The sequence below is a fragment of the Xiphophorus couchianus genome, chromosome 6 (assembly GCF_001444195.1).
Source record: "Xiphophorus couchianus chromosome 6, X_couchianus-1.0, whole genome shotgun sequence".
Taxonomy (NCBI): domain Eukaryota; kingdom Metazoa; phylum Chordata; class Actinopteri; order Cyprinodontiformes; family Poeciliidae; genus Xiphophorus; species Xiphophorus couchianus.
In genome coordinates this window covers 19,442,713-19,465,377 of record NC_040233.1, presented here as the reverse complement: position 1 = coordinate 19,465,377, position 22,665 = coordinate 19,442,713, and the positions used below count along the sequence as shown (strand labels likewise).

The 22,665-nt window shown below is 38.0% G+C and overlaps 3 protein-coding genes across 10 annotated transcripts in view; 2 read left to right on the top strand and 1 right to left on the bottom strand.

The window, feature by feature from the left end:
* Positions 1-78: 78 nt before the first annotated feature.
* On the top strand, positions 79-6,556 carry LOC114146538 (E3 ubiquitin/ISG15 ligase TRIM25-like). The gene is made up of 7 exons (XM_028020692.1): positions 79-1,376; positions 3,993-4,079; positions 4,185-4,418; positions 5,486-5,645; positions 5,711-5,761; positions 5,841-5,900; positions 5,976-6,556. The coding sequence occupies exons 1-7, from the start codon at positions 792-794 to the stop codon at positions 6,500-6,502; spliced, it is 1,704 nt and encodes a 567-aa protein (XP_027876493.1). The 5' UTR covers positions 79-791; the 3' UTR covers positions 6,503-6,556.
* A 15-nt stretch (positions 6,557-6,571) lies between these two features.
* eef1da (eukaryotic translation elongation factor 1 delta a (guanine nucleotide exchange protein)) lies at positions 6,572-15,945 on the bottom strand. Of its 8 annotated transcripts, none has more exons than XM_028020694.1 (10): positions 15,794-15,884; positions 15,439-15,465; positions 12,718-13,330; positions 11,502-11,628; positions 9,811-9,879; positions 9,157-9,238; positions 8,394-8,488; positions 8,006-8,215; positions 7,731-7,925; positions 6,572-6,679 (listed from the first exon to the last, which is right to left on the bottom strand). In XM_028020694.1, exons 3-10 carry the CDS (start codon positions 13,059-13,061, stop codon positions 6,641-6,643), a joined length of 1,161 nt encoding a protein of 386 aa, XP_027876495.1. In that variant the 5' UTR covers positions 13,062-13,330; positions 15,439-15,465; positions 15,794-15,884; the 3' UTR covers positions 6,572-6,640. The 8 variants fall into 8 exon arrangements, with proteins under 8 accessions (XP_027876495.1, XP_027876497.1, XP_027876499.1 ...); XM_028020696.1 differs by having other exon boundaries at positions 9,811-9,864; positions 15,794-15,883; XM_028020698.1 differs by lacking the exon at positions 9,811-9,879 and having other exon boundaries at positions 9,157-9,242; positions 11,512-11,628; positions 15,794-15,883.
* Positions 15,946-21,757: 5,812 nt separating this feature from the next.
* The window catches only part of ghrhra (growth hormone releasing hormone receptor a), a 29,673-nt gene continuing 28,765 nt past the window's right edge, over positions 21,758-22,665 (top strand). The window contains exon 1 of the mRNA XM_028020750.1: positions 21,758-22,182. Within this exon, the coding sequence (XP_027876551.1) occupies positions 22,111-22,182 (72 nt within the window). The 5' untranslated portion in view covers positions 21,758-22,110. The remainder of the gene's footprint in view (positions 22,183-22,665) is intronic.

The following is a 22,665-nucleotide window of genomic DNA, read 5'->3' as shown; positions in this document are numbered from 1 at the left end:
ATACAATCATAAAAGTTACATACAAAACAACAATGCAAGTGTACATTAAGGAACGGACTCAAAATGTGTAAGATGAGAACTAATCACAAAGCTATAGTTAAGAACAGAAGCAGAATCAGATCAGGAAGTTAAAGTCTACTTAGAGATGATTCCAGGCTGATGGTGCAGAGTAAGAGAAGGTTGTCTTCCCTTATTCTGGATGGACTGAGAGGACACAGAGTAATGATAAATTAGTTAATAGAGATGTATAAACAATAGCAAACTGATTAAAATTCAAAGTAATACAGGGAATGTTAAAGTTGCGCATTTAAGTAAAGGTGTGTCTATGAAAAAGGTGCCTTTAGCTGAACTTTAAAAACCCACTGAATTCTATCCGATATTAGAGTCTTGCTACTTAAGTGTGAGCTAAAAGCAAGAAATTTTAAGAAGGACATTTCTGAAACTGTAATTAAAATCTTGAAACTGACCTGTGACTGTTTGGAAGAGACTGTCTGGTGGTTGGTTCACTTTTTGTTGATCAAACACAGACATGAGTCAGGGCTTTCCCCTGGAACAAAACAAGCTTCAGGTTACTTTTAAAGGTCATCTACTATGGCCCAGCCTGGTGTGGGTCTACATGGGACTGATCTCTGCTTTCTTTACCTGGGAGGGCCTTCCCCAGGTGTGCCTTGCTGTGATTGGAGGCTTCATGGTGCAGCAGGTGAAACCTGAGATGCTGGTATCTGCACACCTGTGAGCTACGCCCATCACTGTCCCTTCCTCTTTCAGTATAATGTGTGTGAGAGAGTGCAATGGCAGCCGCAACTATCTCTGTAGATCAAGACGAGTTTTGCTGTCCTGTGTGCCTAGAGGTTCTGCGAGATCCCGTGACCATCCCGTGTGGACACAGCTACTGTCTGGACTGCATTGAGGATTACTGGAACACAGCGAAGCAGAAAGACCAGTACAGCTGCCCCCAGTGCAGGCAGGTGTTCAATCCCAAACCCCTGCTGAGCAGGAACACCGTTCTGGCCGAAGTGGTGGAAAAGTTCCTGAAAAGTGAAGTTCAGTCTGCGGCCCAGCACCTTGCGAAACCCGAGGAGGTGAAATGCAGCGTCTGTAAGGGCAGGAAGAACAGAGCTGTGGAATCCTGTCCCCAGTGCCTGGAGTCTTTCTGCCTGGCTCACCTGAAAGGACACGAAGAGCGCTTTCACAGAAAAGGACACAAGCTGATCCCAGCCACAGATAGGCTGAAGGAGAAGCTGTGCCAACAGCACGAAAAGCTGCTGCGTCTGTACTGCCTCAATGACCAGCAGTGTGTGTGCTCGCTGTGTGTTAAGGAGAGACACAAGGGCCACAACACGGTGCCGGTGGTGGAGGAGAGAAGCAATCAGCAGGTGAGTCAGAGTAGTTTGTAATAAACTTTTGATATGTTTCTGAGATATAATCTCACTCAACGGTTCAGTAAGGCCTTAACTGTGTTGCAGATATATTTACAACACAGCTCCTGGAAAGAATTTCTCTCAAAGCATACATTTGATTCGTAAGAGAAACTCCACTATTTTTCCGTTTTCAACATCTGAGCCTCTTGGTTTAATGTGCTTGATAATCTTTGTAAAGACCACAAAAAAACCCAGTGCTGAGTTAATAATTGTATTGGATAACTGGCAGACCAAAATAAAATCATTGTGTGTACAGCTTTCAACACTTATGAATTTAGACAAGAAAGACAGAAGTCTGCTAAAGTATAAAAGGTACAGATCAAAAGTACATGTTTGATTCATAAGGGTTTAATTGAGATACTAAACTCAAAGTGTAATAATTATAACAGGCTTTTCTAAACAAAAACAAGGAAAGGTTTACAATGATTTAAGGAAGTGAATGCGATATTTGTGGGAACAACTTCCTGCAGTAGGTTACAAAGGCCTTACATGCAAATTACAAGTTCAACAAAAAACTAGAATTTGTTCAGAACTTAACATTTTTATTACAAAAATCTGATGCAAATCCAAAACAATAACAAAAAGTCTGACAACTTGGGAAACCTTTTTAAGTAATATTTACTTGCAGTAAATACTTTTTTTTGTTCTTTTACTTTTAACCGAACAAAGTGAATTTGATAGACTATGACACTTTAAAATGCCTCCCCAGTACTTTTTATTCATGCTAGGAGCCAAAACCTCCACCCTGCCTTTAAGTTATAAAATGTATTTTATTTATTTAAACCTGCTATATCTTAGACTTAGACTTAGACTGACTTTATTATCATTTTGCATGCACAGGGTGTATACAGAACGAAATTTTGTTGCATATGGCCCAGGACAATGTTTTGAGGTTAAAACGACTTTAAAACGAGGTATTCTGGTATTCAAAAAGCTAAAATAGACAGAAGTAGTTGAATGATATGACTAAATCTTAAAATTTGAATGGGGTTTCCAGCTGAAAGTACATGTAAGTAGTTAGCTGTGAAAGAGTGCAACATTTTTTTAATCAGAATTCTTCAGAAATGATGGGATGTTCCATTCATTTCAATGGGGCCCAAGATGATCACAAAAAGCTGAATATTTCATAAACTGTATAAGATGTCAATACCAAAAGAAACAGTCAAAATGTGCTGAATGAACAGAACATGGTAAATGTTGAATGATTGAGGTACCACAAAGTATGCAGAAGTATTTAAGCGACAAATTGTGTATGGAAAAAAGTGGAGGAACTAAAAACTGTACATTTCTATCCTGATTAAAATAAAAATGGAGAACCAATGTTAGTTAGGCCTAAAAATCTACAAACAGGGTTGATAAGTTTATATTCTATGCATCTAAATGTTTTTTCTAACCCTGAAAATTAGTTTGGTCACTAAAAGTCACAATAAATTACAATAAAATAACATTACAATAACAGAAATATTTCAGTTTTCTTTTTTTTCCAAGTTTTTTTTTTAGATTAGTGAGAAGACAACATTATTCAGTGATAAAACATATTTGAAAGTACATTTGTATTCAGGTTGTTAACATCTAATCTGACCAAAAGCAATGGAAATCAATTTAGCTACTTTTAAAATGTATTTTTATAATGTTTTGAGAGACTCCTGTCATCAGGGCTATGGATAATTTTGGCCTTCACAGTAAAATATGTTACTTTGTAAATCACAGACAAGCAATGAGGACAGCATATGTTCAATAAGCAAATTGAGACGACCAAATTTAGTTTATAATTTTTGCTTTAGTCTGTGATAAATTCAAGCAACAGCATCATTACAGCTGTAATATGTTTTGGTGGCATCAGGAATAAATCTTTGTTTTAAACAAAATATCTTTAACGTTGAAAGTGTTATTCAAATATTGTGAAACAATGTTGTTTTTACCCAGTTATCATGCTGATCCATGTCTAAAATTAACTTTTAAAAGGATTCTGGTGTCTTTCCTGCTCAGGTAAGCTCTGTTAATAATTTAGAGGCAAGTCCTTTAAAAAATAACTACAGCAGCAACAACCAACACTCTGAGACTCCAAATCTTTATAAAGTGGCTTGTAAGAGTTTCCTGGAACATTTTCTGGACTTTGTTTTTTATTGAATTCAAATCAAAGAGAAAATACTTATTAATTTTTTAAATACCTAAACCTAAATACCTTCATCTCCACTTTCAGGATCAACTGCAGTAGAACTAAAGCCAGGATATATTCTGCCAATATATCCTTCTGCTTATGGGATGATAAAGCTCAGTAATGCTTGCTCATTCATAAATAAAATATTAGGGTGACTTTTTTTTTTTAAATCTCTGGGAAGTCTGAAATTCAGGAGAATTAACAATGGATGCTAAAAGTGTTGTCTAGCATCATGTGAGGCTTTCAGGATGTAAAATATTTAAACACAGCTGATGGATCAAACCCTTTTCAGTGTAATTCAGTGCTTTGTTGAATCAAAATGTTCCACCCAGAAAGCCAACCTTGGAATAAATTCTTTCACTAAATATAGAGAGATCATCCCATGTGATGTTTATCTGTTGTATTCTTAGAAAAAACTCAAAGAAACTTCTTTGAAGTCAGTACAGAAACTGAAGGATGCAGAGAAGGAACTGAGATACGCCATAAGATACATGAAGGTGAGATCAACTTCATACACAAGAGGTTGTAATGTTCTTTCTGCACAAAGTAACACAAAAAAAGAAATAGCTTTCCTGGTAAATTAAGAACTTTAACCTTTCCAGCATTCCACAGAGGCTGTGGTGGAGGAGAGTAAAAGGATTTTCTCCAAGTTGATTCGATCCATTGAGAAACAAAGCGGAGAGGTGAAGGAGATGATTAAATCCCAGGAGAGACTGGTGGTTGGTCAGGCCGAGGAGATGCTGGAGAAGATCCAGAGGGAGTTGGCTGAGCACCGGAGGACCGAGGCTGAGCTGGAGAGGCTGTCTCGCACGGAGGACCACATCCACTTCCTCCAGGTATGGAAGTGGAACTTATTGTGATTTGATGTGCATAATGGTGATGTTTGGTTTGGGGTCAATGTTCTGCCCAGGGACACCTCAACATCTGGCAGGGTGGAAGCTCACCTCAAGTTTACCACTCCTCTAAAGGCAGAAAGCTACAGCTCCCAACAGAGCTGTATTTCTCTGCCAGATTTTTGCCTTCAGAAACCATAAGTTACAAGTCTTTTTCTCAGTTTTAGAGGCCTAACTGGAGAATGTTAGTACTTTTTAGTTTACGTTTTAGTTTCTGAAAATTCATCATTTTCAAATGGTAAACTATTAAAGTATTTCAAGATTGACACAAATTTACCCCCAGTAACTTACTCATGCCTGTAAAGGTTTCTTCCACACATACCGGGTTGTACTGAATACACTGTTGCCATCTAGTGGTTAAAGTTACACCTATTTTGCTAAAAAGTGTACTAAGTGTATACATTTTTTAATCAACTTTTTAATAAAATAAAATTCAAATGAACTTTCTACTAAAGTCAGCATCTACATGATTAAAAACAAGGGTTAAGCAGCCAATTGTAAGATCTATTGGAGCAGATTCAACCACCGAATATTCCTTCTCTGTAGTTGATAGTTGGAAGAGAAGAATATCAAAAGGGGACAATTTCATCATATGCACAGGGCATTTCTTTCATGTTAGTAACAGCATATTATACAACTCAATTTCAGACTTGGATAATATTCCTTCTATCCTGAAAAGGGGAATTCAACATGATGTTTGAAAACTAGTTTGTCATCCTTAACAAAAAATCAGCAGGCTTAGTAAATCGATGTCCTGAATTCTTATCCCCAGTTAAGACAACCGGACAGTTCATAAAATAAATGCCAAGCCAAGTTAAGATAAAGACATATTGTTCAGATTTCCTTAAAATTTGGTGCTTAAGGTGGAGCTAAACTACACATTTTAACGCTTGAATAACTTTACCTCCCCGGACATTTTCATTACAAACTTGATCTACAATACAGTAAAAAACAAAAAAATTGCATTTAAAAATCAAATCTGTGATTCAATTATCTTCACACCTCTGCAGAAATGCAAGTCTCTCCATTTCCCTATGAAGACTGTGGAGATGCCCAACACTGATGCCCTGACGTATTTCATGTATAAAACAATGAAAGACGGCCTGGGCGACCTGAAAGGAGGCCTGGAGGAAACACTTCAAAGGGAATTCAGCAGAGTTTCTGATAAAGGTATGTCAATTTTAAATATTTATTAGCTTGAAGAATTTTGGAATAAACTTTGTTTCCATTTCTAGCATACTCGCTGAAGGAGAGCATCAATCCAAACATCAGTGAAAAGACCAAAGGTGTGGCTCTTCATGAGCGCATGGAGATATTTTCAGATGGTTTTCTTGAAATGGCTGCTAAGCATTTCTCTCTCAACAGCTAGAGACGCCGACATTCCTTACACCACAGAACCGAGGAAAAGAACCGATTTTCTCCAATGTGAGCACAAATGTCTGATTTAATTTAATTATGTCTTCTATAGCCGATAATATTAGATTGTGTTCTCTTCTCCAGATTACAACGACTTGACGTTGGACACGAACACAGCCAACTCCTACCTGAGCGTCTCCGACAGCCGGAGGTCAGTGACAACCCGCTCAGAGCCGCAGCCCTACCCCGACCACCCGGACCGCTTCACCAGCTGGGCCCAGGTGTTGTGCAGAGCAGGGATAGCGGGCCGATGTTACTGGGAGGTGGAGTGGGCTGGGAGTGGGGGGGTCTCAGTTGGCATCTGCTACAAGAACATGAACAGGATTGGAGGAGGGAGCGACTGCAAACTGGGCCATAACTCTAAATCCTGGAGCTTAGACTGCATCAACACCACCTGCTCGTTCCAGCACAACAAGGAAAGCGTTGCCATCGTGACTCCCTGTGGGAGCCGGATAGGAGTGTATCTGGATTTCAGGGCTGGGACGCTAACGTTCTATAATGTTTCTGATTCAATGATTCTGCTCCACAAGGAGAAGACAACATTCACCCAGCCAGTGTACCCGGTGTTTTGGGTCGGCTTGGGCTCTACACTGAAGGTGTGCTCTCTTTAAACTAGAATCCTGCTTTAGTAGCACTTTAGAAGTTGTCTCGTAAATAATTATATAGAAATAAAAGACAGATTTATGCTCTAGGTTCAGCTTTATTAACCCCACAAGCTGTAAGCAGCATCAACACTTTGGTATTGAAGGTTAGATCTTGTTGAAGGCAGCGACATCTACACTCTGGACCTGCAGAGAAACACAGTTACATAGGTTACAAATGTATTGATATGTACATTTTATTTAAGAGAAATAAAGATGAACTTAAAAGCAGGGAACGCTTTCTGCTTTTTTCCAAGTAATAATAAGAAAATGTGATTTCACTGAGCTACGATATCTGTTTTCTGCCACAAATTGTTTACATTAGGGGTGGTTGTGTGTCACAGCCCTGAGAAAACATTCCCATGTGAGATATGATTCTTTGGGACACCAGTCAGTGATTTATATCACAAAACTGCACACAGTAGCTGCATTTGATCATTTTCAAATTTAATACTTAATTGGGGGAAGAAAATAGTAAAAATATTTTTTATATAAACTGAATTTATCACAAATTACAAAAAAGATCCACCCCTATTTTGGGGCAGAGTTTGAATTCATCTGAGCAGAGAACCTTCTTCCCCTACATGGTTTGAAATGTGGTAGATAATTTATTATTCTAATCATTTTCTTCTTGCCTTTACAGTAAAGAAAAAATCAGATTTGCAGAGGGCCTGGCTAAAAGCTGTCAGATTCCCCCAGAAGCAGCCATTAGCTGCAGAGACAGTGGCTGATCTTTGAATGTTTTGCAAAAAAGTTTCATAATCAGTTTCTGTTTAATGTTTTCTAACAAACTTCTGAGGTCTTCACTGAAAAATCTGATTCATACGGAAATTTATATTACACACACAGCTGGACTATTGGGAGATAACTCCTAAAAGCAGCTTCATAGGATTTTATTTAGTTTCTTCTATTTAGAGGAAAGTTTATACTATACTTTAGGTGGCAAAATGCAAATGCTTAAGATATGCATCACAAACATTTCAAAACACTAGTGCATTTCCTGCCCTTCCCAGTTATGCTCTGCTTTGTTTAGATCTATAATATGGAATCCCATTAAAATTCACTGAAGTTTGTGCTTTTAAAAGGCCTTTCATACATATAACAAAGCATTAAATCAGATTACTGCAGTACATAGCTCCATTTTCGGGCAGTAGGCAAGATTAAAACATGCGAAGAAGTCAAACAAGGATTAACTTACATAATCTTCAAAGTTGGTGATCTCCTCCTCCAGGATGTCTGTGCCGACCTTGTCATCCTCGACCACACAGTTGATCTGCAGTTTCTTGATGCCATAGCCGACTGGGACCAGCTTCGAAGCTCCCCACAGGAGCCCGTCCATCTGCACAGAGCGCACACACTCCTCCAGCTTTCCCATGTCGGTCTCATCGTCCCACTGGGTGAAGATCAAGAGCAAACATCATCAGAACCCTCAGCAGTGTGTATTCAGTGCCCAGAGTGCAGACGTTTGCTTACAGGCTTGACGTCCAGCAGGATGGAGGACTTGGCGATGACGGTGGGTTTCTTTGCTTTCTTGGCGGCGTAGGCTTCCAGTCTCTCCTGCTTGAGGCGTTCTGCCTCCTCATCTTCCTCATCGCTGCCAAACAAGTCTATGTCATCGTCATCATCATCGCCGCCATTCGTCACTTTTACCTGTTTGACTGGAGCTGCTTGTACTGGAGCAGCCTGCGCATTTTAAAAAGTACGAGATAGGGGGGAAAAAACCTCAGAAACTACTTCCTCTTATTATAAATGCCAAACATAAAAAGATAATGGTATGTTGGGTCAGAAATTTGAATTACAATATCAAATATGTTGTTAAACAACAACAAAAGGGCAGGAGACAGTGGAGTGTTTGATTTACCTTAGCACAGGGCCCAGCTGTTGTCACAGGAGACTTCTCCAGGACAACCACCCTGGACTCCAGCTTCTGCAGAGCTGCCCTCATGTCCTCGATCACTGACATTCAAACAAGACCACATCAACTGATGTATTTCTTTTCACATGACAAACTCTTAAAGCTTATACTTTAAATACGATTAAGCGTGATCAACCCTAAGTGATGACTAGCCGGACGGAAACACAAAAGTCTATCCTTTTATGAGCAACGAGCACACCACACCTATGAGGCCGAGTCAACGTCTGTGATGAGTTTAAAAACGAGGTGAAGGCCAAAGAGTCTCTTTGGTAAAATAGTTATGGCCGGCCAGATTTGGCCCATGAGCCTTGAGCTTCACGTATGTGCATTAGGGGCTCTTGTGTTTTAATTTTTCCCTCACAAAGAAATTTTGCGTCTTTCATTTTATGAGTAAAACGTTTAATCTTAGGTGTTTACTTGTAAATAAAACCTTGTTTTTCCCCCCCAAAATACTACTCAAACATCAATATGCAGATATTTCTTTTGAAATAAAGCATCCAATAAGCCAGTCTAATTTTTTCTTCCCAGCTGTAATGGGTTTCAGTAGATTCTTTGTTAAATGAAATTGGCAGACAGCTGCCTTAGATTTATTGACAGCTGCAAGAGGAGTTAAATTGAGCCAAACCTACAATCATTTGTCATCATTTTGTTGCACAGATTATAGCCTAAAAGTAGCCAAAAAGCTTTGATATGGGAAAACGACAAAAACCTTTGTGCAGAGTCTGGTTCTCCAGCTCCAGGCTCTTCATGCGTGTAACCAGCTCCTGGTCTCCTGCTCCATGAGAGGAAGACTGTGGGGACAAAAAAGGAAAAACAAAAATTAGCACCAAAACTTGCACAGAAAAATTAACAGAGACCTTAAATCTGAAGAGAAGCATGCAAAGGGTTTGTCACTACTGGTTGATGACACAAACATGCTTCTGGGTTTCACACAAGATCCATGTAGAGGAGGAAATGGTCTAATAATTCCCACATGCAGATAGTAATGCCTCCCGCTTCAGAAAATTTGCCTAAAATGCTAGCAGGCGATCTTTTGTTTCAGAGCAAATAACAGACTCAACATTCATTACATTTGAGAAATGAACAGGAAATTTGTCAGATTCTTGCTCTAATGTCCTCAAAGAGTTTTTCGAATCATAATCAATTGAGGAATCTTTCCAAAAGCCATTATGACTATTGGATATTTGATCCAGATTTTAAAAAAAAGCCACAGTGAGATGCAGTCTGCATAATATTCATATCATGCATCAACTTCCCAAGCAATGGTTTTAAAACACACATACTGACAGGAGGAGGCAGAAAAAACAAGCTGTAGGTCAACTCAGTGTTTCAGTCATGCAGCATTCCTGCAGGACAAACTTACATTTCTGTGCCTCGGTTTCTGCTGGCGACCTTTGGCATGCTGCGCCGTTTTTCCCTGCCCATCCACCCCCAGCAATACAGAAAAATTAAAAAGGCAGGAAAAACTCAGGATTAGCTAGACAGATGCTGTACGGTTTACATGTGAGGTTCTCAAAGTTCATGTTCAATGGTCCAAGTCTGATTTTTAAGCGAGGGTAAAGGTTCAGAACCACTGGGAATAAGGATCTTCGCAAAGGGAGATGTTTGCTGAGGTGCAAGGCTGACATTACTTGCACTCTGTTTTGATATGCCTTGTTGATAATTATTTAGTAATGTTTAGTTTTTGTTCTAATGAAACAAATGTGGATAATGTGTTGGAATGGTGGGCTGTACTGGACTTGGGTCTCTCTCCCATGGCTGTCTGAGCATGCCATCAAATTGTGGACTTTGGAAATCACTGCAGCTTACATAGACATAATATTTTGAACAAATTTTATTACTGAAAGATGATATTTTGAAACTTTGTAAAGTATTTCTAAATTACATTAAAGATGACAATATGGGCTTGTTGCTAGCATTTACAAATGTATTTATATTTTATGTGCATTAGTGTTGTTTAGAACAATTGTAACTACACTTCAATTTTATACAGTTGACTTTTAAAAGGATATAATCTCTTTCAAGCTTATTTTAAAATGGGATACTGGAAGGTTTTCTTCAATAGAAACCAAGTTGTTTAAGTTCCAACAACATTTGGTTTGTATTCTCAAGATTTAGTCAGGTGAGTAGAGTAGCCAAAGATACCTAAAGACTACGTTTATTTTCATTTGGGTAGATGTAAAAAAATAAAAATAAATAAATAAATACTCTAGTAAGTTTCAGCATAACATTTGATTTAATCTGGACAAATATAAAAAAAGCAATATAAAAATATACACTTGTGTTAATTCTGGTAACACATTTCTAAATCTACTTCTATTCACCATAAAACTTTGCAACTAATACTTGGGTAATTTCTATTAGAACAGTGCAAACTTCCTCCAGTGGTAAATACTTTTCAAAGCACATTCACTTGATCTCCACATAACAGCAGGCTCAGCGGATTGAAAACACGACCTCACTGCAACACAGACTGTGTTTGGTGCAGTCTTGGTTAAGACTGCTTGTTCTTCATTCAGCAAAATAACTAGAGGTAGGTAGAGTAGTCAGCATATTTTCACATTTTTTCTAGCGCTTTTGCATTTCCTGAGGGGAAAGTCAACTACAGTTGCTGATGTAAAAACATTTTAGTAAACCGACTGCTGATTAAAGATTTCTCACTGTAGATCTTTTAAAAACCTAAGATCAAAATCCCAAAAGGTACCACAGCATGGATTTTAATGAAACAAACTCCCACCCCACTGTTAACAGGCCTGTGCAGGAAGCCAGGACGGTCTGACAAGCAGAGGCAGCTGCCAAAACCACCTGACCCTTCTCACTTTGACGAGCCGCTTCTAAATCGAGAGCCCCAACTAACATGCAGGCAGGCAGCTGCTGCAGGCTGCCGACTGCTGTGACAGACGGTGATGTAAGTGTTGCCACCGGCAGGGATATGAGTAAGGAAATCTATGCAGCCTGTGACTGATTTATAAACAACTCGTTTCCGGCAGATTGAGAACACATGAAACCCCCTTCCTAGCGGGAGTGGGCTTTTAGCGCTTAAGAGGTTGCTACCTGTTGCTGCTGCTGGGTAGTGGGGCCGTTTGCTCCCTCATAGAAGCGCTTCTCCGCTTCATCGTAGCGGTGTTTGTCGAACCAGATGTTCTCTGCGGCCAGGCACTGCAGTCCACTCATGTTGGTACTGTGACGGAGTTAAAGAAAGAATGAAGAAAACACTTTATAGGCTTATTTGCTTACAGTCAAAGAAAAGGGGTTAGTCGCTGTTGCAACAAGGACAGAAAGGGTCATCATGGGTTACAACACCATGCAGTTAAAGATGGACTCCGCGATGGTATGTGAGGAAGGCGTTCAAAGCTTGAGACAAGTTATGTTTATGAAGCCAAAATAAAATAAAAAGAAATAATCAAAGAAGTGAATGAAGCTAACGAGGTCCATTTCCCATTTCTTTACTGATGGGTTACAACAGCAGGCAGTGACACATTCCTCAAATAAACAGAGCTGCATCGTCTGCAAAAACTGGATTAGCAAACAAAAGGCTGTCTGCCAGTAAAAAACACCACCCACTTTTTTGTCAAACATATCAAAAGGAAACACCATTCAGCCAGCCATGTTAGCTGTGGCTCTGGGTCAGTTCGCTCCTTTGCCAGTTTGTACCGACATATGCTGTTTCACCTCCTGCTACTTAGTTTCATAGCTGTAAATCAGAGCTCCATGATGGATTGAATCAAGTCATCGCTACCTCCCTATTGACTGCAATATTCAGTAAAATGTTCACATTTTACCAGTTCGATATACACAGACATCTCCACCCTATTTGAGCAATATTGCAGAGATTATAATACCTGATAAAAATTAAAGAAAAACTAAATGACTTCCTGAGGGTAGAAATCATTTAGTGGCATCAATGCCACATTTCCTTTCAGCAGACTAAGTATTTAAAGTCAAAGATTACTTTAAATCCTCAGTTATCAAAACGTGTACAAATGTTCTCCAGTGGCAATAAATTAAAATCAGTACGAAATGTCCCACAGACAGTTCAATTTCAAATCCAAGATTAAGCGACCAAAAATTGCAAAACAGAGGAGCGAAATGACCAGCAACTTTAGCTATACATCATCAATGACATCCACTGATGAAATAAAAAATAATCTGTTTTAACATAAGTTGACATACCTGAAAATAAAAAGGTACAATGCAGACAGACAACAGTTTCCAGAATTACAACACACAAATCATGTTGCGCTCATTCTCCGTGCGAGAGGTGTCATACTTGTCCCATCGTGGCCTGCCTTCGGTCTCAGAGATGCCCCTTTTCCTCGGGTTCGGACCCCTGCTGCCCTTGCCCCTCTGCTCGGTCTCAGAGGAAGTGCGATTGCGACCTTTACCCAGCTGACGGTGAGGGGTACCGGAGGCCTTCACAGTCATGACGCCCTGACCCTCATCCCGCTGTTGGTCGTTGTTGCGTCTGGAGTGGAAGGTCAAAGTTCCTTTAGTGCTTGGGCTCCGAGGAGACGACGACAGAGGCCCGTTTCCATTGGAGGCAAGTCGCCGCTGGTAGTCGCCCTCAGCTTGCTCATAGGCTGTGCGGTTGTGCCATACCGCCTCAGCCTGCATGCCCTGGAGAATGGGGCTTCGACCGTAGGAGCCACACGCCTCCACAGAGGAGCCCAGATGCTCCTCTTCGGCCCCTGAGCTCTCAGATTGAGACAAATTTGAGCGACGTCTCAACCTCCCAAACTGGACGTTGTCTCCGATGATGATTCCTCGCTCCACGGTGGGAACATTTCCCTGCCTGAAGCCCCCCAACGGGGGCAGCGCTTTGAGGTACTCCACGTTGACGGTTTTGATCCATTCTTCTGTAAAGGCCGTCTCTTCTATACTGACTTGTATATCAAAGGGCGATAAAAATTAAGAACCAACAGATGGAAGCTCAATACAGTGCCATGAAAAACAAACTAACCGATCTGTTGCAAAAGTCTTTTAGATCAAACTAATTTTCATGAGGCAAAGATAACCTGTATAATACAAAAATGTGAAGTTTTTAAATGATTGTATCAATGAAAAAAAAAAAAAAAAGGCTAACAACCCTATGGACCAACAGATGTTCTGGTCCGCCATGGCAGCTTTGTCTTATGTGCATTTCTGATTCCAATCAGTTTTTCCTGTCACATTGCTCTCAGATTAGCTACACATCACATTCAGATCTGAAGGTCTTGGTTTTCCTTGGGGGAGACCATACACACTGTAATGTTAGGCCAAGATATTAAAATATGTTAAATTTCCCCGATTTATGATTGGAGCGGTCATGACGTCCTTCTGCAAGGACCATGTCACTTAACACACCACATACAGCAGGAAAATCTCTTAAGAGCCATCCGGTAACCAGTGGGCATCGCTAAAGATTTTCAGAAGGGAAAATTAAGACAACAATGGGCATAAAAGTCTTGCCAAAATCTTAAACCAAAGGCCCATTTCACATTTGCCAAGTAAATGTCTTGATGAACCTCCAGACTTTTGGAAAATATTTGGTGGATATTAAGACACTCTGAAGGCCAAACTTTAAACAGGTCAATTTGTGACCCGTCGCACATGGTGAAGACGTAGAAGACTTGTTATTGAAAATGCCTGATAGCAGTTGTTGCAGCCAAAGCACACACAACCAGTTATATCTAGAAGGAAGTTCCTTTTTACAAGGGGCCAAATTGGTTCTTTTTTATCTTAATGAAATAATTTGCTTTTTGTATTTACTAAGGTTATCTTTGAGACATTTAAATCTGATAATCTGCAGAATTTCAGGTTGAAAAGGAGGCAGAAAACAAAAAAAAACTTTCACAGCACTGTATTTGTATGCAGTTAGCTTTTAAGAGTAAAGCCCGTTAGACTCATAAGGAAAAGCTTGTAAAGAAGCAGAAATGGGGGTTAAATGGGGTTGAGATTAATCAGAGATAATGACATTATTTTCCAAAAGCAAATAATAAAAAAGGGCAGCAAAGCTTAAGTTACTCAGACACTTTGGAACAGCTCTCATCACTTCTGGTGTCCCTCAAGTTTTCATCTTGGGCCCTTAATTATATTCCATCACCTCTGTGGTTGGTGTAATAGAAAAAACCCACAAATCTCTAGAGACCATCTCTCTGGTCTTCATGACCTCTTTCAACTTTATTTTACTAAGATATATAAATAATTGTTGTGACATTCAATAATACTGTAAATTAATAAAACTGGACTTAATCATCAATAATTTGCCTCTTATTGTATTCATTTTAGCAGTGATTAATCACCAATATGTAGGCTGCAGCTAGTAATACATCAGCTGACTTTATTGATGACAAAAAGAATAACAGCAAATTAACCACCATTACCCTTATCTCACATTCATTATAAATACAAAAGAGGACTGTTGAATATTTCAGGCCAATAGCTACTTTTTTCCCCTAATGAATCTTTTAGCAGTGATTTCTGACATATATATTTTTAAGTTTCAACATAAATTAAAGAACAGAATTACACCAAAACTTTAACATTAAAAACATTATATCCATCTTATTTCTCAAAATGAAAATATGATCCTGGTACTATTTGATTGGTCTTTTAATGGCTTTTTCAGATTAAATTGATTTTGATATCAAACATAGTTAGTGAGAGCTTGGAGCCATTGCATTTTACGGAGGCTCCCTCACCATAAAGATCTTATACTGGGACCCTGGAATAACCACTAAGGAGTCAAAATGTATTTGAAGATTCCTTAAGCAGAATGTTAAACACAAAACAACATAAATGGTGAAAAAAAAACAAAAAAACTGTCAGCTTCGTTAGATGTTTTAATAGCTAAGCTTTGTCCAAGCTTACGAACAGCACACGAATTTAAAGCAGTGCTTATAGACACTAACTATACTAGTTTTAAGTTTGCATAAGTTGCAGTATTTAAAGTTTGCAACCGGGTTGTCAGCAAACCGGCTAAAAATAAGCAATTTTAAACCCAAAAACTTACCTCAGGAATCTGGAAAGATGCTAGTAACTGAACATGAGAATAACATGGTTATCATAAACAGAACAAGTTTAAAGCGGCTTTCCATAATATTATGGAATATAAGGAAAAAACGTGACCAAGTATAATACCAGAAACATGCAGACACCACAAATATAACTAAAAATCCATATTGTATTTCCCCTGTAGCTTCTATATCTGGTTTGATTGGAGGCAGCACAAGTTTTGACAGCGTCACCAACTTGTGTTTGACCACGTGGCGCTAACAAACTTCAAAATCAGGACAGTTCGGTGGTTTAACAAACAACACCCATTCAGACATTAACGGAGGACTGAAACTTCACTTCGCCACACTTACTTTTGGTTTTATTCGACGTTTTATGGCTTGGGGACTCTTCGACTGCGTGCCGCCACAGCTGTAATCCGACGGTAGAAAAGGACTGGCATTAACGGGAAGCCTGTATTCCTCCGCGGCAGAGGGGTGGACAGTTTGGTCTTTCTACCATTTTATCGACGATTTTTAAAACGTTGATTTAAATATCTATGTAATATGTTATTGAAAATAAAATTAAAACGATTTCTAAGAACAATGATCATATACAAGATTTGAAAACATATCACATTATTGGTATGATCCATTTTGTGGAAACCTACGATTCCCATGATGCTTCACGATAAAGTACGGAAGTAACGGTACAGATTGAATGGTACAGATTTTGGTAAACTTGATAATAATTTGTAACTTATCTAAATAGTAAAAAAAATAAGGCAGCGTATGTACTGAATTTGGACAAGTGTGGAACTCTATTTAAGGATTTACGAGGAACGGAGCGTTACCTGTTTTTGCATTTATCCACTTTTCAACTGCCTGAAATACTATATCCATCCATATTCAGAGGCAAATAGAGGTAATACTGCGAGTATGTCTACATACTGTTGTCTATTATATATAATGTCATTCAGCCCACGCTTGGCTGAGAATAAGTGTCCCTTACAATTTCTTTTAAATATAATATGACTGCTGTCATATTATCCCATCTGTCCTATCTGGTGCTGTAATGCAGACTCTGCTGCTTTCATGACATTTTACCACATTGATTTGATTTGTTACATAAGCTGATTTAAGAGTTGCTTCTGAGACTGAAATCTGACATCATGCATGTTCAACATGTTTGACAGCTTCAAAAAAGTCAGAAATCTAATCTCAACTAACCTCAATAAAAGATATCTTATCATAGTTATGAAATTAAAAGTTGATCCACACTATATATTTTTTTCTTTTCATCTCAAGTAGCTTTTATATATCTACAGATACAGACACACAAAAAAGTAACTGTCTTCAGCATACTTGCATGCCTATGTGGTAGACTAATTAATAATAATAATAATTTTAAAAAGATTTGCTTAAATAATATGAACATATTTGTTGGCACCCTTCAAGAGACTATAAATCCTTGCATTCAACTGTGTAATTTGGTGTCGTTGTGTGCGCAATCAGATGCAACTTAAGCTTGATCAGGCAGGTAATGTGATGATAAACGGCCAAACTCTCATCACATTCTGATTATACCATCCATCACCTTTTCACCTAAAGAAGACCCAGGAGAACTCAATTATGTTAAGCTTGTTTACTGTGCGCTGAAAACGCACAAGAAACAGGCTGGAATTTGCCAAAATACTTACTGACAAGCCCCAAAGTATCTGGTAAAATGTCTTTAGGACAAGACTAAACTGGAGCTTTCCAGTCATCACTTTGTTTTTTTTCCAAAGGGAAAAATAGACCTTTTCATATTATGAGACATAGACAGGGCTTGGTTTAGTTATTAGGATACTTTGCTGAATCTGGTACTGGATACTTTGACTCAGTTCAATGTTAAAGTGAGTGCCAGACTTACTCCGGAGTGAAACATACTGAACTATGTCAGAAACCTCCACCTCTGTTTTAGGATCTCCCAACAGCACAACAAACCGAAACACACAGAGATAAAGCCTCAAAAAATGTGCTCATGAGCTTCACTAGCTTACATTACAGAATCATCAGAAACATGTTTAAAACCTGATCAGTTTGAGTACTTTGCTTTGGAAGAGTGGGACCAAACTACCCGTCAGGAAATATACACATCTCATTGTGATTTCTTGTAGGGAGAGACAGCTCTAAAATCTGCTAGCATTAATTCTTAAATCAACATGTCCTATCTTTCTGTCATTTAGATTTTCATTAATTATATGACCTTTTTTTCTTTGTTTTTTTGAGAGAATCCAACAAATGTTCACATTTATTAAACATTATGATATGAAAATATCATTAATCTTAGAGCTTATTCTCTTATCCAATCTTTTTTCATTTTAATTTGTTGCAGCCAACTCTTGTAACATTAACTTGCTCTTGATATTTTAAGCTTTTGGCATAAATCACAGTGATTAGATTAGGTATATATGGAATTTTTTATTTATTTTTTTAAGTAAATAATTTTATTATTTTTACTTCAGCAGACTCATTTCAATATGAGTCTGTTGCAATGATTTGAAATGTCATTGAGAGGTCTAAAATATTCAAAACTGGTGCCTGAATAAGGCCATGGAGCGATAATTTGCTTCTGCTCCACTGACTGCTTCTGTGGTCACTAAGTGTGACTCTGGAGAAGCTCTCGTGTCAAACCAAATCAAATTCATTTCACATCTAGGCTACAAAGCAAACTTTTCACATGTACAGTTTGACTGCATGGGCTGACTCACAACATGTCTCCAGGTCAGCAAGCCCTCTAGCCATAATTTGTGGACAGGCTTATAAAAAGGAAAACCAACACAGAAGCATAATATCACCCTTGATATTTAATCTTATTACATAGATTTTTACAGTAAATATATTACCATTCTGGAATTTATTTTGTCAGAAAAAGGTTCATTGCAATGACAAATGAAAATAAAGATAATTTGACATTATAATTTGAAAGAAACTTTTGGTTTAAATAATAAAAGGTGTTTGTTACAAATATGCATGCACAATCAATAATTCAGACAATAAATTAGCATTTGAAGCAGACTTTACCTAGACTACTGGTAAAAGTTTTCAAACTTTTTTCTCTTTTTGTTTATTTATCTGATACTTTGAATTTTATTTAAAGTTTTAGTTTTTTTATTGAGGATATGAGAATTTGAATATGAACATTCAAATTATGTCAGTGTTTCACTTGTGTTAAACAGTGTCCCAACTCTTCGGACTTGCTAAAGAACATGAGTAAAACCTCTGTACTCCACTCCCATTGGAGGTCTTGACAGTGTCGTCATGTGGAGATACCTTTCTTCAACAGGCACAGGGGAGAGGTTCAGACTTTAATGGAAGGTAGTTGGAGGTAAATACTGAGCAACACTGAAAGAAAACATATAAAAGGTTGCCAGAGCTGATATGGAATAGTTCAGATCAAAATTGGTTAAGGTTTTAGAATGGCCCAGTCAAAGTCCAGACTTTAATTCAATGACAAGACTTGACTTAAGCTGTTTTGCACATGGGTAACAAGTTCAGTCTTTGGCTAGTAGAGACTGTGGAATAAAATAATTATTCACAATGTGTTTACTTTTATTAGAAGTTTATTTAATATTAATCTTACAATGTTTAATTAGTTTATTATGTCTCATTCAGTCTTACAGAGTCATTGTTTCTCTTTTTAGCCTTCACAGTTTGCCTCAGTGTGTCAGAAGCTTAGCAACAGGCGATAAGTAAATAGTTGTCATACCTTGCACAGGGACAAGACCAGACCGACGGCGGAGCGATTATTATTAGGCACAGAATATTATGTCTGAAACCCATTTTTAACTGAAAGTTGCATTTTTCTCTGTGTGTGTATTAATCTGATTAGCTCCTTGGGAATGTTGGTGATGACACTCTGTCTGTGGGAGAAGGACAGTATACAGTATTTATAGAGAGGTGATTCCTTTGTCTAGTTAGATCTCTTCTGAGTTCTCCATCTGTGCAGATGTGAAATAAAGCTGTGTTTTGTTCTTTCTCTTTAACAAGGTTTGGACTTTGTTGATTTTTCTCGCTCCACAAGACAAACCCCAAAACACTTAAAGCTACAATTGCAGTGAAATGAGCTGCTATTATTTTGGTTAATATCAATACCAGCCATACTTTTCAGGTTATTTTTTGTTTTTACAAAACTACATAATAGAACTTAAAATTTTGTAGTTGTGACTATTTTTGCACACACCGTGAGTGTATCTTTAAATCTGTGTTAACTTTATGGCTCATTAAAGGGCTGCTTTTTGTTTTAAACTACACATCTAATTTCCCATCCTATGAGCAGTCACTGTTTAGCTCTTGTGAAAAATCTACAATGAAGAGTTCCTGTTGATTAATCACCTGGCAACACTGGACCAGAGTATGAAGGTTGAGTCCTATTTTCTTGTTCTTGGAAGGTGTTCTTAGCCCTGTCCTGATCGACATTCACATATGAACTATGTGATTTGACCCTATTTGTAGATCACTCAGCACGAACTACCCCACTCTTAAAAAAGCTGTTGTATATTCAAAAATACAATCAGGTGCCTTGAAATAATAATAAAAAAAACAACTCTCTTTTTTTTTTATAACGCTCATCAAAAAAAGTTCATGTTTCAGTACCGTAAAAGTTTATAATGAAGGATAACTAGTTTTATCAGTCATGCTAAATAAATATTCACTGAATTCTATTTTTGTCAGTTTCAGCTTAGATTACATTCATGATCGTCAAGCTGAAATGATGAACATACAAAATTGGAGGCAGCAAAGCCAAATCAAGACCAGTTATGAAAATAAATGAATAAAACTTTAAACTCCTCCTCCATATTTATCTTTGCTTTCTTAGCTTTTCATTATACAAAGTAATCACAGACTACATGGTCCTAACAAGCCTCAAGGACCAGAAAAGCAAAATTACAGTTAATCAGTCTTTGGGACTGCAGGGCAAGGAACCAGTTTTTATGTATTTTACCAAAGCTTTGGTAAAAGTTAGATTTTAATTAAATAAAATGAAGACCAGGTGTGAATAAATCTGAAGAGCAGAAATTTCTGATATAGTCAAATAAATTGGGCTGACATTCTGTTGCCAAGATCATTTTGTAAACCCTTTTGCCATAACCTGCCATTTATTGACCTGCCCCAGTTTATTTCCTGTTTACAGTGTGTTTGTGTTCTTTTCTGGGTCAGATTTGATTTGTGCTATTTTTCAGGAACTGGATCCGTTTATGACTCCTACAGAAGCATGCATATGTCCACTCTACTCTGCATGGTCTGCTGCCATGTGATGAGCTTTGCTGGAGGACTTTATTTCCTCCAGGGAGGAAAACGTATTGCTGACATGAAAAGTGCTGCCTTAAATCCCGTACCAGGTCTGTCAGAGTAATGACGTTTGCATCGGTTCTTGGTGTTGCTATATTTGAAGCTACATAAATGTTGAAAATCCGTGGGAAGACAAGAACTGCTGGAGATGAATGGAGACAACGAGGTATAAGAATGGATACCTTGAGGTTAAAGTCTGATGGGTTTGAGATATAAAAGCATGAAGTTAGTAATAGGACATGTGAAACTTTTAATCCACAGTTTTTAGCACAAAAGGCAGAGGTCCACTCAAAGCAGGAAAATGATTTTGTACTAGTAGGAAAAAAAATGAAAGACAGTGACAACAGTAGCTCACAAAAACAAGAAAATGACTTTACACCAAAGAACTGCAATGTACTTTGAAAGTTGCTTTTTATACTTTAAAAAAATATATATATAGTAACATTTTTTTGTTGTCAATGTAGCTGTAAAATACAAACTTTTTAAAAATTTGAAGATCTGCTTGCACACATTAAATTTATGGTTCCCATTTCTTACTTCAGTGTTTGTTTATGAAGGAAAAAATAAAACGAAATTCAATAATTGGAAACCTATGAAAACTACAGATTTTTTGTTCATGTTTCTATGTTGTTTTATTTTTAATTCTAAAAGTACATATTTTTAGTTTCTTTTTGCCTTCTAAAATAAAATAGAATCAAACGTCATTACTTCCATAGAGGGGCTATAGGATACATGAGAATCACTGATGTGTACTAAGTTACCAACATTTCATTTTCTATTATTGAAAATTGTAAATGTTTTTTTTTACGGTGGAGACTCGGAGAATTAGGGTCCCCAGCTCAAAACGCCACAGCACCCAAACATCTTTTATTATTATTATTATTATTATTATTATTATTATTATTATTATTATTATTATTATTATTATTATTATTATTGACTTTTAAAAGCTTTTATGGCATCTGTTTCTCATGCTAGAGTAACATGAGAACTCAGTTTGAATGTCAGCCAACTTACGAATGAAGGGGAAATAAAAAAAAAAAAAAGAGCTACTGCCAGTTTAAAACAGGTACGCGCTGTGACTTGAAAATAGGCCATTGGCTGTTCTGTTCTGATGCGTCCCCGATGTCTCTGAATGGAGCTTCTCCTTCAGCTGATTTCACTGTGCCGGGTGCGCAGATGTGGAGCTGCAGCTCAAGTTTGAAGATCATAGTCAGGAGGGGAAAAAAGACAAGGATGCGTCTATTTTAGGTCGACAGATTGGATGTTTGCATCAAAGTCACTCTTTAAGAAGCGCCGCGAAACAAACCTGGATTTGCGCTCAACACCGACTGACGAGACACTCAGAGGGCATAGGAATGTACTGCAAGGGAGGATATGAGAAAGTCATCCTGCTCATCTTTTACCTCCAGCTGTGGTCCAAGCCGATGGTGAGTAACATGCTCTTATCTGCGCCAAACAAACGCACACCAATAACTGGTGGAAATCACCTTAAAGTCCAACAAAAGTTGTTCCTCTGGACATTTAATAGAAAATACTCTCCTTTATTTTCGATTTCTTTTCTGGCGTAATGTGTTTAACCTTTTTGTGCGCTGTCTCCCTCATTCTCCCTGGGGCTTTTGTCACAGTTGGACTGACATTATAGTATGCAGCTGCGTGGCTCTCATTACTGCTTTTCCATCCACCTGCATCCATCAACATCATCCTGAATCAAAGCAAAAGTCAGCATGGATGAGAAAAATTAATGAGAGGTCCGACAGCTCACAGGTTTGCGCATGAGTTTTCGGAGGCATGAACGAAGAATTCTCATGATATTATAAATGTATAAATTTCAATGACAGTTTGTATCAATATAACATGACGGAAAATCATATTTTAAAAAAGTACCTAAAAACAGTCTGATTAGTAATTTC

Coding starts and splice junctions, on each gene's coding strand:
- LOC114146538 (XM_028020692.1), top strand. CDS start 792: ATGGCAGCCGCAACTATCTCTGTAGATCAAGACGAGTTTTGCTGTCCT. Junction 4,080..4,184: donor ACGCCATAAGATACATGAAG/GTGAGATCAACT, acceptor TAACCTTTCCAG/CATTCCACAGAGGCTGTGGT. Junction 5,762..5,840: donor CATCAGTGAAAAGACCAAAG/GTGTGGCTCTTC, acceptor CTCTCTCAACAG/CTAGAGACGCCGACATTCCT.
- eef1da (XM_028020694.1), bottom strand. CDS start 13,061: ATGCAGGCTGAGGCGGTATGGCACAACCGCACAGCCTATGAGCAAGCT. Junction 11,629..12,717: donor GGCAGGCCACGATGGGACAA/GTATGACACCTC, acceptor ACTCCGTCACAG/TACCAACATGAGTGGACTGC. Junction 9,239..9,810: donor AGAAACCGAGGCACAGAAAT/GTAAGTTTGTCC, acceptor TTGTCCCCACAG/TCTTCCTCTCATGGAGCAGG.